At 45.7% G+C, this 16,159-nt stretch overlaps 1 protein-coding gene across 2 annotated transcripts in view; it reads right to left on the bottom strand.

Annotated features, from left to right (window-relative positions):
- Positions 1-16,159, bottom strand: part of NUP37 (nucleoporin 37) — a 94,707-nt gene that overhangs the window by 54,723 nt on the left and 23,825 nt on the right. For both annotated transcript variants that reach the window (XM_073620318.1, XM_073620319.1), the window contains exon 2: positions 15,898-16,081. In XM_073620318.1, the coding sequence (XP_073476419.1) occupies positions 15,898-16,053 (156 nt within the window). In that variant the 5' untranslated portion in view covers positions 16,054-16,081. The remainder of the gene's footprint in view (positions 1-15,897; positions 16,082-16,159) is intronic.

Below are 16,159 nucleotides of genomic sequence, written 5' to 3'. Positions count from 1 at the left end.
GATTCTTGGTGCCGGCACCAATCAATGACTCTACCCAAGTGGGCGGCCTGATGGTATTTTCTCACATCAGGAACTGCCAGGCCATGTTAAGCTTGGGGAGGGACATAAGGGCGCGGGGTAAGCAAGGTTTCCTGTTTTCCCATATGAATCTATTAAATTGAACATGTACCTGTCTAAAGAACAGGAGTGGGATTGAGACTGGAAGTGTCTGCAGTAGGTACAGAAACTTAAGTAGAATACACAGTAGAATACACATCTACATCTACAATACACAAACGGTTACATCTACCGAACCAGGTGTGGAGGCCTTTGTGCCAAGAGTCTAGCAGGGACCGGGTTTTAATCTGTAGGGGTGAAAAGTTCAGGTCAAAAGTACGGGATAAGTCAGCTGGGACGGAGGTATTGTACCTAAATATTTCAGGGCGGTGGATGTCCATTTAAAATTAAAGATAGTGGAGTGTGGATAAAGAGTAGTCGGTACTCCGACCCCCATCGCCTCTGATTTATTATAATTGATTTTCAGATTAGATATAGTTCCATAAGTGTCAAATTCTTAGAGGAGGTTCGGGAGTGAGATAGATGGATTCATTAGGGATAAAAAGTAAGTTGTCTGCATATGCAGAGACTTTGTATTGAGTGTCTCCAACAGTAAGGCCTTGAATGTCTGGGTTCATTCTAACTTTACATAGGAATGGCCCTAGGGATAGGGCAAATAGAAGGGGCGACATAGGACAACCCGTTTGTAATCTGGAAGGGCCCTGAGAGGATGCCATTAGTTTTGACCTGTGCAGTAGGGGATGAGTAAATTTAGGTAATCCATTTAATCATAGTCTCCCCTAACCCGATATGCCTTAGGACCGCAAATATATACTGCCAGTGAACACCGTCAAACGCTATTTCCGCGTCGGTATTTACAAATACAGATGGTGTATGAGTCTGATTAGCAATGTGTATCAAGTTCAGAACTTTAGCTGCGCTGTCTCTGGCTTCCCTTGTGGGGATAAAACCCACTTAATCTAGATGAATTCGATTTTGCAGATGTCGGGCTGGGCGGGTCACCAGGATCTTAGTGAACAACTTTACCGTTATTCCAAAGGAAGGTAAAGTGTGCCTTTAAGGTGTCCCTGGAGAGGGCCATTGTCTGTCCCAGGTCGTTAAAGAAAGTTACCATACGGAAACTAAGGATCGGGAGTAGGGTCTTATAGTATTGAAGGGTGAAACCGTCGGGTCCCGGGGCTTTATCCGGTTTAGTTAAACAGATTGCTTATTCTAGTTCCTCTGGAGTGATTGGGGTATCTAGTTCGGCTTTGCTATCAGATGTCAGTGTAGGCATCTGAGAGGATGATATGTAGTCTTCTATTAGGGTGTGAGTACTTGATGGGGCCGATAAGTTATACAGGGTCTCGTAGTAATAGCTAAATGTTTTAGTTATTTGGTTTGGTAAGTTAACCTTTGGTTCAGTCGGGGTCTTGATGTGAGGGATGTAAGTTTGTGTTTTAATATCCCTGACCGCTCTGGCTAGGACTTTCCCGCATTTGTTTCCGGATTCGTATGTTGTGAGGTGGCATCTTTGTAGAGCCGCCTTGGCCCTATAACTAAGGAGGTCATTAATTTGAATGTAGAGAGGCAAGTTCTGCCTGCAAAAAGGGGCTGGTGAAGTGTTTATGTTGTGATTCGACAGTGTATAGTTTGGAAATAAGCAGCTCTAGTTGCCCCTCTCCTTTTTAATGTGAGCACCGTGTTTTATGAATATTCCTCTGATGACCGACTTGTGGGCCTCCCAAACCCCCCCCTGGGTTGCAGTCTACTGTAGTGTTTGTTTGAAAGTAGAGTTTCTTTTTTTTTTTTTTTTTTTTCAAATAACAATTTTTATTAAGCATAAAGGTATATAGATACAAAAGACATTGAAGCCGTGAAATACTAAATGCAACTGGCGAGTAACCAATCAATAAACATCAGGATGTAATCATCCAAATACAGTAGGATTGTAGCAAATTCCAAATAGCGTTGAGTAGTCAACCAGCAGGTGTCATTTTTAATCTGAACATAATCTAACAATACAGAAAAGGAAAGAAAACAGAGGAGGAAGGAAGAAAAGAGGGATAGGATGGGAGAGGGGGAAGGGAGAGGGGGCTCTACCATCGGCCTAGGGCGGATCCTCTCGCCTATGCCATTCCTCCCAGACCTTATCATGTGCCTCTAGTCTATCTTGTAATCTGGCTGTCATTTTGTCCATTAGCTCTATGTCTTTTATTCTGGTATATAGGTCTGTTTGGGTGGGTGGAACCTGTCTTTTCCAGTACAGGGCGACAAGGGATCTCGCTGCCGTAAGAACATGTCTAAGCAGTTTCCTGGAGTGTTGGGGTATCTGTAATCCAGACACTCCAAGAAGAAATAATTTCGTAGCTCTAGGCACCTGCACGCCTAACAGGCGGTTCAATAGTAATTGTGTCTCCGTCCAAAAAGGAACTATTTTAGGACACATCCAATAAATATGATATAAGGTCCCTCTATCTTTTAGACACCGCCAGCATCTGTCCGAACTAGAAGGGTAAATAGCATGGAGAACATCAGGCGTCAGGTACCAAAAAAAAAGAATTTTATACGCGTTCTCCTTATACAATGTACAAAGGGAACTCTTAGCTGCCTGAGACCAAATCGTCTGCCATGTAGTTTCTGGGATCTCCTCGCCCAAAGACCTCTCCCAACGGAGCATATATGCATGCTTACCCTGGTCCGTGAAGCTGTAGGAATTTAGTACCCGGTAAATGTCTGAGATTAGCCCTCGTCTTGCCGAACCTTCCAATATCAAGCCCTCAAATGGAGTTGGAGCCAAGAATTGTAGGTTCGGGGCTAATGATTGAGCATAATGCCTAATCTGCAAATATCCATAGAATACATGCCGTGGTAAGTCAAATTTTTTTTGAAGGTCTGTGAATGAAAGCAGTCTACGCGTACATGGATACACAAAATGACCAAAATGGAACAGGTCTCTTGTCGCCCACAGGGAAGACATCTGGTGTGTGAGGCCTGCAGGCAATCTGGGATTATAGAGAAATGACATGAGGAGTGATCTCTCTGAGCATAACTTGTGAACTCTGGATAATTTATGCCAGAGTGAGCTGAGGTGGAGCATGGGGCCCAGGAGCTGAGCTGAGTCTACCTTCACCATCGCATTCCAGAGCATACTATTTGGATGGACTGGTGCCATCCATATTTTTTCAATTTCTGTCCATCTATTGTAAGAACGCTGGGGAAACCAGGAGGCCAGGGCTCGCAATTGGGTAGCTTGATAGTATTTAGTTAAGTCAAGGAATGACATCCCGCCCTCCGAACGCGCTGCCGTCAGGACCGATTGTGATATTCTATGCCTCTTATAATTCCAGATATAACGTATTAAATCTGCCTGGAGTTTCCGCAATTCCACCTGTGGCACTGGGATGGGGAGGATAGCCATTTTAACAGAGGCCATCCTCCCCAGTAGGGAGATATGATGGGCCTTCCATTTTAGTAAGAGGTCCCTTATGGTTTTGAAGAGAGGGGGGTAGTTGGCTCGATATAGAGTAGAGTAAGAGGGAGTAATCTGTACTCCCAAATATTTCAGGGATGATGTCTTTCAGTGATAAGGGAAGCATTGTTGTAAGTGTTGGGTCTCCGGTGTTGGGATATCGATAGGTAACGCTTTAGATTTAGCTGCATTTATTTTATAGCCCGATAGAGATCTATACAGGTCAAGTTCAGCGTACAAGTTGGGAAGTGAAACCCTAGGTTGGGTCAAGGTGAGTATGATATCGTCTGCGAATAGTGCTAACTTAAATTCCCTTCCCCGCACTGGGATCCCATGTATATTCGGGTTTTTTCGAATGGACGCCGCCAGAGGCTCAACACACAGCGCAAACAATAGCGGTGAGAGCGGACACCCCTGGCGGGTTCCATTTGCAATCGGGAAAGCCGACGATAGGGTAAAGGGAGTCTTGACTTGGGATGTGGGAATGGTGTACAGATGTCTAATAGCTTGCAGAAATGGGCCCTGGAATCCCATGCAGTTCAATGTGGCGAACTGGAAGGACCAGCCTAGCCGGTCAAAAGCTTTTTCTGCATCCAAGCCGAGGACTAATGTCTCCAGCTTGTTCCTGTTCGCCACATCTATCAGGTCAATAATCCGTCTCGTGTTATCTCCTGCCTGACGCAGGGGGACAAAGCCCACCTGATCCTTGTGTATTAAGGAGGGAAGTATCAGGTTCAATCGCATCGAGAGGAGTTTAGTAAAAAATTTTAGGTCAGAGTTTAAAAGTGCGATTGGCCTGTAACTGGCACATACTGAAGGATCTTTGTCAGGTTTGAGGATCAGCGTGAGGAATGACCTCTGCATGTCCGCGGGGATAGTAGTTTTCTGAAAAAAGGCGTTAAACAACCTACACATATGGGGTAGGAGAATCGGGAGAAATGTCTTGTAGTACTTATAGGGGAGAACATCCGGCCCGGGAGATTTATGTGAGGGCAAAATTTTAATAGTGACTGTCAATTCTTCCTCCGTAATTGGAGCATTGAGTGACAATAGGTCCGTCCCCTGGAGTTTGGGAAGTCCACTTTCCTCCAGGTAATGCCGCATATGAGCAGTTAAGTCGGGAGGAAGCGGATCCTGAGGGATCTCAGGGTTGTTATATAGGGTTGTATAGAATTCCCCAAAGGCCCGAGCTATATCTTGAGGGTGCGATAAAAGTGCCCTCTTCCTATCTTTAATTTGGTGGGAGGTGGACATATGGGAACGTTCTGACAATTTACGCGCCAGGAGGGAATGGGCTTTGTTGCCTTTATCGTAATAGGTTTGTTTTAACCAAAGAAGTGCCTTCTCTACTTGGCCTAATGCTAGGTCTCGGAGGGTGTTTCTGAGACAAACCACTTTTTTAAGAAGAGGTATGGATGGCGAGGTTTGTAATCGGAGTTCTAGGGCTCTAAGATCTCTCTCAACTTGAAGTTTAGATGCTATCGCATTTTTCTTCATAGCCGATGAGATCGCAATACACCGTCCCCTGAGGACTGCCTTGTGGGCCTCCCAGAGAGTGGAGAGGGAGATGTCGGAGGTGTCATTTTCTAAGAAATAGTTCTGCAAGGTTGTTTCTAATTCCGATTTAGACGGAGTATGTTGGAGGAGAAAATTGTTTAACTGCCAATTACTAGGTTTACGGGTAGGGGTGCCCATCTCTAATGATACAATAACAGGAGCATGATCAGACCAGGAAATAGGTAGGATCTGAGCCGTTTTTGTGGCATGTAGAGTCTATTCGGGAATGCATGCGGTGAGGGGCGGAAAAAAATGTGTATTGTCTATCCCCTGGGTGTAAAGCCCGCCATGCATCAAATAGGGCATGACGTCTGGTTAATTGACGAAATAGTTTGGAGTCACGGGCGGCGCGGGTCTGTGGGGCTGTAGGGTTACTCACATGGCGCTCTAGACCCACCGAGTGGGCCAAATTAAAGTCCCCGCCGATGATCAGATAATCATTGGGGGATCTGAACAGACGTGCAAATACCTTAGAGAGGAAGTGTATCTGATGGGTATTGGGGGCATAAATATTACAGATAGTTACCGCCTGCGTTTGCCACTGGCCCCGTAGAATTATGTAGTGTCCCCTCGGGTCTACAAAAGTCTCAGAGCATTTAAACGGGGAACCGCGTTTAAATAGAATAGCCACACCCGCTCGTTTGCGGGGGCTTAATGCCTGGTAAACCTGAGGGTATTGTCTGGATGCAAAGGTGAAGGCACCTCCCTTGTTAAAATGTGTTTCCTGTAGCAGAGCTACGTCTGCTCCAGATCGCCTAAGCTCTCCCAACGCAAGGTGTCTTTTTTTGTTTGCGTTCAAACCGTGGACATTAAACGACATGAACTTAGCCATGGTCATTGGTGTATGTGTGCACGTGGGTACTTAGCTTATCCAGCCGCGAGACCGCTATGAAGTCCAGAGAGCGAGGAGATCCGTAGATGGAGTGCGACCAGTTGACCGTCCCAAACCCACGGCGAGCCAGGAAAGGGGGGGGGGGGGGTAGGAAGGAGAGAGATGAAGGAGGATAGAGCGGAAAGGAAAAAAAAAAAAATGGTTATTGACATTTCAATTAGAAGTAAACATTTCGTCATAGTCCCGGGCAGTACACACCGCCCAGGATCTATTAAGTTCCAGTAGGTCTCTCCGGTCAAAGCCCTCAACAAGGGCCCGGTTCGGGGGGACATAGAGAACCACTCAGAACAAATTCAACTGTGTTCAAAATATCTAAGCAAGGTAACAAGGGGGAACTTTAGTAGGGTAAACCTATAGGGGCACTAGTGATCAGAAACCTGGGACGTTTAGTTGGGGGGGGATCTTCTGTCAAACCATTGGAGGTGGCGTTGGTGAGTCCACTAAGTCCCATTCAGGCAGACGAGGGACGGAGATCTCCATGGTGTCGCAAAAGTTATCCAGGTCCTCAGGGAAGCGCAATACTGCTGATTTTCCCTGCCGGCGAGCTGTTAGTCTACCGCTGGGGTTTCCCCTTTAGCCTATGTCATTCTCTTGGAGCAAAATGAGCAGGGGTTGGAGCAGTCTTCGTTTCTGCAAAAGAAATCCAGGATAGGTCTGGAAATAGCTGGATTTGTGTGTTTTCAAAGACCACTTTCTTGGTGATGCGGGCTTTGTGCATGATGTCTTCCTTTAGGGGGAAGGAGTGGACCCTGCATATAACATCTTGGGGTCTAGAGTCAGGCCCCTTAGGGCGCAAGGCGCGGTGAGCTCGGTCCATTTCTATAGGTTTATTTGGGGGGTCCCTCAGGAGGTTGTTGAATAAGGATTTCAGGGTTTCATGTAGGTCTTCGGGACCCTCTGATTCAGGTAGGCCCCTGATGCGGATGTTATTTCTGCTCCCCCGATTGTCCAAATCTTCAATATGGCGCTGCATATTCCGGAGCATTAGGTGGTGGGCAGCCCCCTGCACTTGAGTGCGATGTACTGCCAGTTTAGTCTCTTGAATTTCCTCCTCCGCCATCTCTACCCTCTCAGATAGATGCTTAAGGTTGGCGTGTATCACTTGGATTTCCGCCCGACAAGCGGATTTGACTTCCTCAATAAGGAGTTTAAAGTCCTCCTTGGTAGGGATGGCTCAGAGACAGTCTTGCCATGAGGTGGGCTGCTGAGAGCGTGGGTTATTTCCCATGTGATATTGTGGATGATGTGGGGGGGAGAGTTCCCTTTGAAAAGCAGGGAGGAGTGCGGGTCTCCTTGATTCCCAGGGCTGCATCTGGGGATCCTCCGAATCTCCCCATAGAGGCATCTGTATATGAGAAGGGGGGGCCCCCTGCCAAGGCATCCATAGGGGTCAGGTTCAGCGAGCTGGCCACCTGAGCATATGATTTTATCTGGCCTGTCCCCTGTTCTGTGGGCCTGGGGACACTGTGGTGGGCTTGTCTCTGCGGTTGAGGGGAATCAGGGGGGGAGACAGTGTACTTGCTGGGGGGTGCACCCTCCATATTGCGCCTCTGAGATATGTCCTTGGCCCCAGACGCCCTCTGGGTCTGACAGTGGGGGGAAGTCTCCAGATTGCAGTGAGGGGGTAGGAGAGACCGTTCCATCCAGGGACAGGATCAGATCTGATGCCGAGCGCAACAGCTGCAGAAAGGCCTCTGAACACTGCGTATAGGAAGCTGCAGTGAGGCCTGGTGTTGTGTCCCGGGGTGCGTTCTGGGGCTTCCCTTGTGATGAGTGAGGAGGGGACGGACTCACCACTCTAGATCTCCTGCTCCTCGACCCGTCTGTCTCCCGGTCCGGATCTGCTGCACATTGGGATGATGGTGGCGATGCAGAGCTCCGCTGTAGCGGCGGCCTCCTGGAGGAGGTGGGGGCCGTTGGCGGCATCTTGTCCCGCCCGTCCTCAGACATGGAGGGTGTTTTAAAGTATCCACGGAGCGTCACAGAGGAGCCGGAGGGTGGCTGGGATGTTCCCCTGGGCTTAGTGGATCTAGTTCTCCTGCTTCCACCCATGTACTGTTACTAAAAATCCCCCTTACAGGCTGTGAAGCTGTGGGCTAGTGGAGAGCTAGGAGTTCAAGCTTCCATGCAGGGCAGCTTCCGGTCACGCCCCCCCGAAAGTAGAGATTCAATTTCCTACTTACCTCCTCCAGGACCTCTGGTCTCTGTAAAAGGCTTTCATTTAATTGTCAAAAGCGCGTTCTGTGGGAGTATTAGAGCATATGTCAGGAAGATGGGGGCATGGTCAGACCACGTCCTAAGGCCGATGGAGAAATTCCGTACCTCGTGGAGTTGGCTGTGAGGAATGAGGAAGTAGTCTATTATTGTGTATATTTTATGAGGGGGGAGTAGAATGTGTAGTCCCATTCTCTTGGGTATTGAAGACGCTAAATGTCAATCAACTGGGCCCCGTGCAGGGTTTGGACAATGCATTTGCGGGAACTTGTTGAAACAGAAGAAGAGCCTGATGAGGTGTCCACTGCAGGGGCTAGAGGGACGTTAAAAAGTCTCTCCCGAGGATCAGATGAATTTGGACAGGGTGCGTCTAAAGAAAGTGTCTTGATGGTCGTTGGGGCATAGATAGTCGCTAGTGTCAGAGTCCTGAAGGGTCCATGGTAGTTTACGGGATAGAAGGATGGAGACCCCTCTAGACTTAGTTTTGTTAGTAGAGTGGTATGTTAGGGGGAAGAATTTGTTCTTGAGAACAGGGAGTCGGTCCTCTTTAAAGTGAGTTTCTTGAATGAAGGCTACATCTACCATAGCCCATTTTAAGTCAGGCCTTTCGCATTAATAGAGTATATCTGTAGTCCGTCTATCTTCAATCAGGGTTATAGAGAAATAAAGAGGGGGGATCAGAAGGAGGGGAGACTGGGAAGGGGTGCAGGTGAAAAGATATAGTGAACAGTCTATAAAGCGAGGTTCCTCAACTAAACCTCTAATGATGTTAACACCGTACTAATGCTGACAAATCAGAGGGAGAAGAAATGACAAAAATAAAAAATAAGAAATAAAGTAGAGAAGGGCAGTGAGTGGAAAAAGAACAGCTAGTAGTAGCAAGCAACAAGCTTGCATTAGCACAACTCGCCTGGGCCTGGAGTGGAGCTGGAGCTGTGCCGACCTATATGGGGGCGTGACTGGTTCGAGCTGCGAGGAAGTGCTCCTGACCCAACCCGTCCGGCCCAGCTGCTGGATCCAAAATTTCAGGGTCTATGTCAGTCCCATCGGAGGGGGGGTGCGCGTGTCTCCCGCCCCACCGACAGCTCCTACCCCCCCAACCCCCATGCAGGGGCCACGAGACCAAGGCCAGTGCACGGCCGCATCCACTCCCCACTGGCCACCAGGGAGCCCAACACTCAGAAGCCAGCATCGTCAGGGACACTGGGTCAGAAGCCCTGTCGGTAGGGGGGTATAAAAACATCAGATAATCCTACATTTGTACATTTGTCATGTTTCCCTCCTATGTGGCCTATAACTCTGCCAGGTCGTCGGATGGACACATTAATCACCTCCTACCTCATAACACAGGTAAAGATTGCGATGTTAGATTACTAAAAAGCTATATAAAAAGGCACAACATGGCAACATCTTTTCAACCAAAATAGAGAACTAAGTAATAGAGGGCCCGCTCCCCCACAGAATATACAGGTAGTCGGGCCCCATGTACACGATATTTGTTGCCGCTCGAGATACACCGAGTGGGGGGTACAAGCCCCCCTCACCTCTGTGGGTCCCGGTTTAGTCTCAGGCGACGATTCTCATCCGGACTCACAGACACCATGTCCCAGCTGTGTTGTAAACAGTTCGTGATGACCTGTCTGTTCGGCAGTGTCTGCACAACAGGAGGAAATGGTATGTGTGTTCAGCAGTCTTTCAGGGAACAAAAACAGTGTACCTGAATTCAACAACTGCAGCTCAGTGTCACTAAATCTCGTCCCGTCAGGGACGGAGAGGAATAATGCTCCGGGGATCTGACTCAGCAGGGCTGTCTGTTGGGGGGGGTTGGGGGGAGCAGGCACCGGAGAAAGTTTTGTAGATGGGATGTGGCACTGATGACAGGTGGCACTAATACATGGCATTGATGACACGTGACACTGATAACAGATGGCACTGACAGGTACTGTGGGCACTGTATTTACTGTTTTATTCAGAGTTCACTCACAATCTGCAGCACAGAAGCTCTCCCTCCTCACACGCGGTCTCTGTGTGAGGAGGGAGAGCCGGCAATGAGAGATGATTTCATATGTTTACATTTGAGACACATTTGAGACACATTGGACACGCCGATCGAGTGCTAAATGGCCGCAGTGATTGACCATTTAGCACGATATGTGATTGACTGTGTCCAAGGGGAAGGCACCGGAGAAATGTTTGTAGATGGGATGTGGCACTGATGACAGGTGGCACTAATACATGGATCAAATGGAAAAGAAAAACCGCGCTGCAGAGCAGATAGAACAAAAATAAAAGCTGCGCTAAAAACACACCAATATCTGTGTATACCATGAAAAATAAAATAAAAAATAAAAAGTGCGCTAACAATATGAAAATGCACAAATATAAATGCATATAAGTAATAGTGAAAAACAAAATCTACTGAGAACAAATAAATAACTCAATAAATAACATAAGTGTATACGTGCAAATCATGTGATAGAATGGCAAAATGAAACTAGTAAAAAGTGTACATGTGAAGTACAAAAAATGTGAAAGCGTGAAAATTACAAATCCTAATCCGTGAATTCAGATATGAAAAGTTCATCAGTAAAAGCACTTCCATCCACTATGCAGCTTTGCAACAACCAATATCTCTATGAGTAGATCGACAAAGGAGAGGGATGTGCAAGGTAGTACAACTCCGCTGGCGATGACTCCAATCAATGAGAGTAGTAAAGGTGGACTCTTACCCTCCGTGTTGGACCCCCTCGCTGGCAGGGTCTATCCAGCATGCAGATTTTGCCCTCTGCAGGGACCGTATTTTGAGAAGATCTCCCCAGCAGCTGTCAGAGATGCTGTCTTCGGTCCGGGCTAATCCAAGTGAAACACCTGGAGGGGGGGGGGGGAAGAAAGCTCTCTTGCTCCCAGTGTGGCAAAGAAAGAGAGCGGGGCTCCAATAGTGTAAAAAAGTTTCGAAATTTATTAATGCAGGAGACACTGCAGGAGAGGTCATTGGACATCAACATCTTAGAACTGAGGGTGATTTGCCTTGCCCTACAACCTTGTTCAGCGTAGCTGAAGGACCTCTCTGTGAGAGTCCAGCCAGACAAAACCTTGGCAGTCGTGTACTAAAGTCATCAAGGAGGCACCGCAAAACATGGTCCAGAACCTCACCCTAGACCACCATGCTGGCCCCTGTGATCAGGACCTTAAAAGATAGAGGGAGAAACGAGTTTCCATTTCCAGCATCCACGAAGGAAGTCAATCAGTCCAAAGACAGGGGGAGGGTCAAGAGATACATTTATATTATACACACATATACAGTATAAGTGTATATCTATCTATATATATCATAAACAGTATGTACTCCTGAACTCAATAAATTAGGATTTGCTAGAAAGAAACGCGCGGATCAGCTCTGACTATGGCTGCCTTCACATTGGACATAGTGCAAAGAAAGGCATAATAAGTCAGTAAGAGGGAAAGTAATGGCTGCATAAAAACCACAGACAACAATAATGACTAGTCCTTTTAAGGATTAGTCCACCTTTAAAATGAATACATTTTTGCAGGTAAAAATGTGCATTTATTATTTTTTTTTCTAAGGAGCCTGCAGAGCATTGAACCTGAGATCAACAGATCACGGGTACAATGTCCAGCTCCTGCAAACTCTCAGAATAGCTGTCTGCTCATACCTCACCTGAGAGCAGGAAGATCAATGAACTATGAGGACTCTCACTAGCATCCTTGCAGCTCTGTGAAAACTACAAGCAGCCAGCCGCAATGGTCGATGGTACTTGTAGGCATTCATTCACAGTAAACTGTGAATGAATAACATGGCCACGTGGTTTTCAAAAAGTGTGGGAAGAATACCCCCCCCCCCCCGCTGTCACAGGGAGGGGGGAGAGAGGCTGCAAATGTTGGAGCATGTTACATGTTCCACCCTAAAAATGAGTGGAACATGCAACATTTTACAAATGTGAATTTATACTTTAACCCTGCTTGCCTTTTTTGTGGGCACAACTTACACGGTTCAGGTCCTCTGTAAAGCTTAATTCCAGGAATTCAAAAACTTTGTAAAAAAAAGTGCAGGCATACTATGAGTTAAGTCCAGTGAGGTGCTTGCGTTACAGGCTAAGTTCACCTTTTTTTTTTTTTTATACACCAATATAGAATTCCTGTACTTTTTTTACAAAAACATCAAAGCTTTCCATAAAATCTACAGTCGCGTACCTTACTGTCTTACATCCATGATTCAAACTGTATCTATTGCTTCTGTCTTACGTCCTTACAGACTTTAGGTTATGACACAGGAAGGAGTTGACCAGCTCACCTCATTAGCTCCCAGCTGCATGTTTTTTTAAATGAAATGCAATCAATCAGTGAGCACCCTTCTCACTAAATACACAATCAGATTGCATAGTGTATGGCCATCTTTATACAAGTACATAGAAACACTCAGCTGTCAAGCCCCTATCACATCTCTGCATAATCATAGTGGGAACTCGCATTCCCACATGCATTTTTTTTTTTTTTTTTTTTTAGGGGGGGGGGGATGTGGTGTTTTGGAGCATTTTCACTCATCACACATAGGGAAGACCACCCACCTGAATGGGCTGCCCTACACGCAGCAATCACCCCAAAGAAGCTTCAGAACTTTTTTTTTTAGAGTGGAGCTTGGTGCATTTTTTACTGCAGTGCATTTCTGAAATGCAAGGAAACGCACAGATGTGAATGAAGCCTCATTGTTCTTGTGTTATCGACCAATTTTACTTTCAGGCCCCATTCACATCTAGCATAGTGGGAGCGAACGTTTTGTGGCTTGTTTTTCCTGTGACACGCATAGGGAAGCCTGTTGATTTAAATGGGCTGTGCTATATGTGGCTTATGGGACATTTTGGCATTTTGTGGGCTGCATGTTTTTTACTGTGCGTTACACAGCATTTACCACTCGTTTTTTCACATGGCAAAATGTGTGTTTGCTTCTGTGTTTGGTGTGCCGTTACCAATTAATGGCACTGAAAGTGCAACTAGTAATTTCAGGTCTATAAAGGTAGCCATACACTATACAATCTGATTGTATAACCTCCTTTAGATTTACCAAATTTATATAATAGGAGGAAACACCTATCTAGCCAATCACTCTATATCCAATCAGGCAGGCTCTTGCACTACATAATTGATGGCAGATCTAAAGGAGATTGTATAGTGTATGGCCACCATTATACACCTAAAATTACTAGTTGAGCTTTCAGTGCCTTCAATTGTTAAGAACACACCAAACGCAGAAGAAAACACAAATTTTGGCATGTGAAAAAATGAGGGGCAAATGCTGCAAAAAAAAAAAAAAAAAAAAAAACGCAACCCACAAACCTCCAACATGTCCCATACGCCACATATAGCACAGCCCATTTAAATCAGCAGGCTGCCTTATGCATGTCACAGGAATAAAGAGACACAAAATGTGCGCTCCCACTATGCTAGATGTGAATGGGGCCTGGAAGTGAAATTGGTGCAGTAACACAAGAACAATGAGGCTCCGTTTACATCTGTGCGTTTCCTTGCATTTCAGAAATGCACTGCACCAAAAAAAAAAAAAAAAAAAAAACTGCCTCCAATGCCTGGTAGTGCCATAAACCTGTCAGCTGTGAAATAAAAGAGAAGTTCAGGAGGTTGTGTGCACCTTGCTAGACTTAACTCATAGCATGCCAGCAATTTTTACAAGTTGCTAAATTCCTGGAATTCAGCTTTAACACAGAGTAAATGTCTAATGCCTGGAGAAACACACATTGTCAAGTATTTTTTCTAGGCAAAAACAAGCTACCCTATTGGTGAAAGTGATTACCAGTACCTTAACCACTTCCCGACCGCCATATGCCGTCCTTGATTTTGAGCGGGTATATCTGAATGATGCCTGCAGCTACAGGCATCATTCAGATATTGTCTTTTTCAGCCGGAGATTCCCTACACCATAAGAAGATTCATAGCGGCAGGTCAGTCATTCTTACGAGCAACGAGAGGGGACGCCCCCCCCTCCCGTGGTTCTACCGACTCACCGCTGCCATCGGCGAGTTGGAGAACGGATAGGCTGGCCCGCCGGATGCTTACCATAGAGATTTCCGGCAGACCATATGGTTGCCGGAGTCTCTATGATTGTTCGGAGGCCGGGCGCGATGTTATGACGTCCGGCCTCTGTATTCAAACAAACAGTGCTGCCTTGGCTGTGAAGCCGAAATTTTTTTTTTTTTTTTAATTCCAGCTGTCCCAGCCTAGAGGTGAGATGTGGGGTCTTATTGACCCCACATCTCACTGTAAAGAAGACCAATCATACCATATTCCTATTACAAGGGATGTTTACATTTCTTGTAATAGGAATAAAAGTGATATATATATATATATTTTTTAAAGGCGTCAAACTAAAAAAATTGAAGTAAAATTAACAATAAAAAATAAAATAAATTAAAGTGCCCCTTTACCTGAGTGCTCACACGCAGAAGCGAACACATACGTAAGTCCCGCCCACATATGAAAACGATGTTAAAACCACACGTGAGGTGTCACTGCGAACGTTAGAGTGAGCAATAATTCTAGCCCTAGACCTCCTCTGTAACTCTAAACATGTAACCAGTAAAATATGTTAAAGCGTTGCCTATGGGGATTTTTAAGTACCGTAGTTTGGCACCATTCCACGAGTGTGTGCAATTTTGAAGCGTGACATGTTAGGTATCTATTAACTCAGCGTAATTTCATCTTTCACATTGGGCTAACGCAATTGGGCTAAGAGCCCTTTCACACTGAGCCGCCCCGGGCATCAGCGGTAAAACGCCGATATTTTTAGCTGCGCTTTACCGTCGTTTTTGCGCCACTATTCCACCGCTTTTAACCCCCGCTAACGGCCAAAAAAGGGGTTAAAACCGTCCGCAAAGTGCTGCTACAGTGGCGCTTTGCCATCGGTTCGGCGGCGCTGCCCATTGATTTCAATGGGCAGGGGCGCTTTAGGAGCGGTGAGTTCACCGCTCCTAATGCACTCCAAAGATGCTGCTGGCAGGACTTTTTCTGACGCCCTGCCAGTGCACCGTTTCAGTGTGAAAGCTCTCAGGCTTTCACACTGGAGTTAATGGAGCCGCTGTTTCAGGGCGCTTTGCAGGCGCTATTTTTAACGCTATAGCACCTGCAAAGCGCCTCAGTGTGAAAGGGGTTTAACTTTGCTGTTTGTTATTTTTTGTTTTTGAAAAGCATGAAACTCCCCCCCCAAAAAAAAAAAAAAAAAAAAAACGCGTTTGAAAAATTGCTGAGCAAATACTGTGTGAGATAAAAAGTTGCAATGACTGCCATTGTATTCTCTAGGGTCTCTGCTAAAAAAAACATATATAATGTTTGGGGGGTCTATGTAATTTTCTAGCAAAAAAAAAAAAAATCTGATTTTTCCATGTAGGAGAGCAATGTCAGAATTGGCCTGGTTAGCAAGTGGTTAAATGGCTGACTGCAAGATTACATCCACCCTAACCACTCTTGAAAAAAAAAAAAAAAAAAACCTCTCAGAAGCTGAATGATTTTTTTTTTTGTAATTTTAGCCTTTTATTGCACTACATCGTCCTATTGTTTCAGTAGGATCCGGAATGGAAATAGAATAGATGTACTATACTGTACATCTATCACAATACTGATGTTAGAAGATTTAAAAGCAAGTTATTACATTTTGCTATTTATTTAAAATCTACCAAGACAATATGACAAATGTACTTACCTGAAATCTACAAGAAGCAATAGCTACATAATCGTTTCCACCATAGGCAATCAGTGAGCCTGGACTTACAGAGTCAAAGGGATTAAACTCCACCACATGTATATAGTCTTCACAGTCCACTGTGTAGGTGGCACCTCTGATGGTGTCTTGTTTCATCCTCTGAAATTTAGCCTTTTGTTTTCACCTAGATTAAACATGTAAAAGGAACATTAACTGCAATTTTTTTTCTGTAACCCCCACACCCCACTACTATTCTGATGCT

The sequence above is a fragment of the Aquarana catesbeiana genome, linkage group LG03 (assembly GCF_042186555.1).
Source record: "Aquarana catesbeiana isolate 2022-GZ linkage group LG03, ASM4218655v1, whole genome shotgun sequence".
Taxonomy (NCBI): domain Eukaryota; kingdom Metazoa; phylum Chordata; class Amphibia; order Anura; family Ranidae; genus Aquarana; species Aquarana catesbeiana.
The sequence above is the reverse complement of the archived record's forward strand: the minus strand, read 5'-3'. Positions and strand labels throughout refer to the sequence as shown.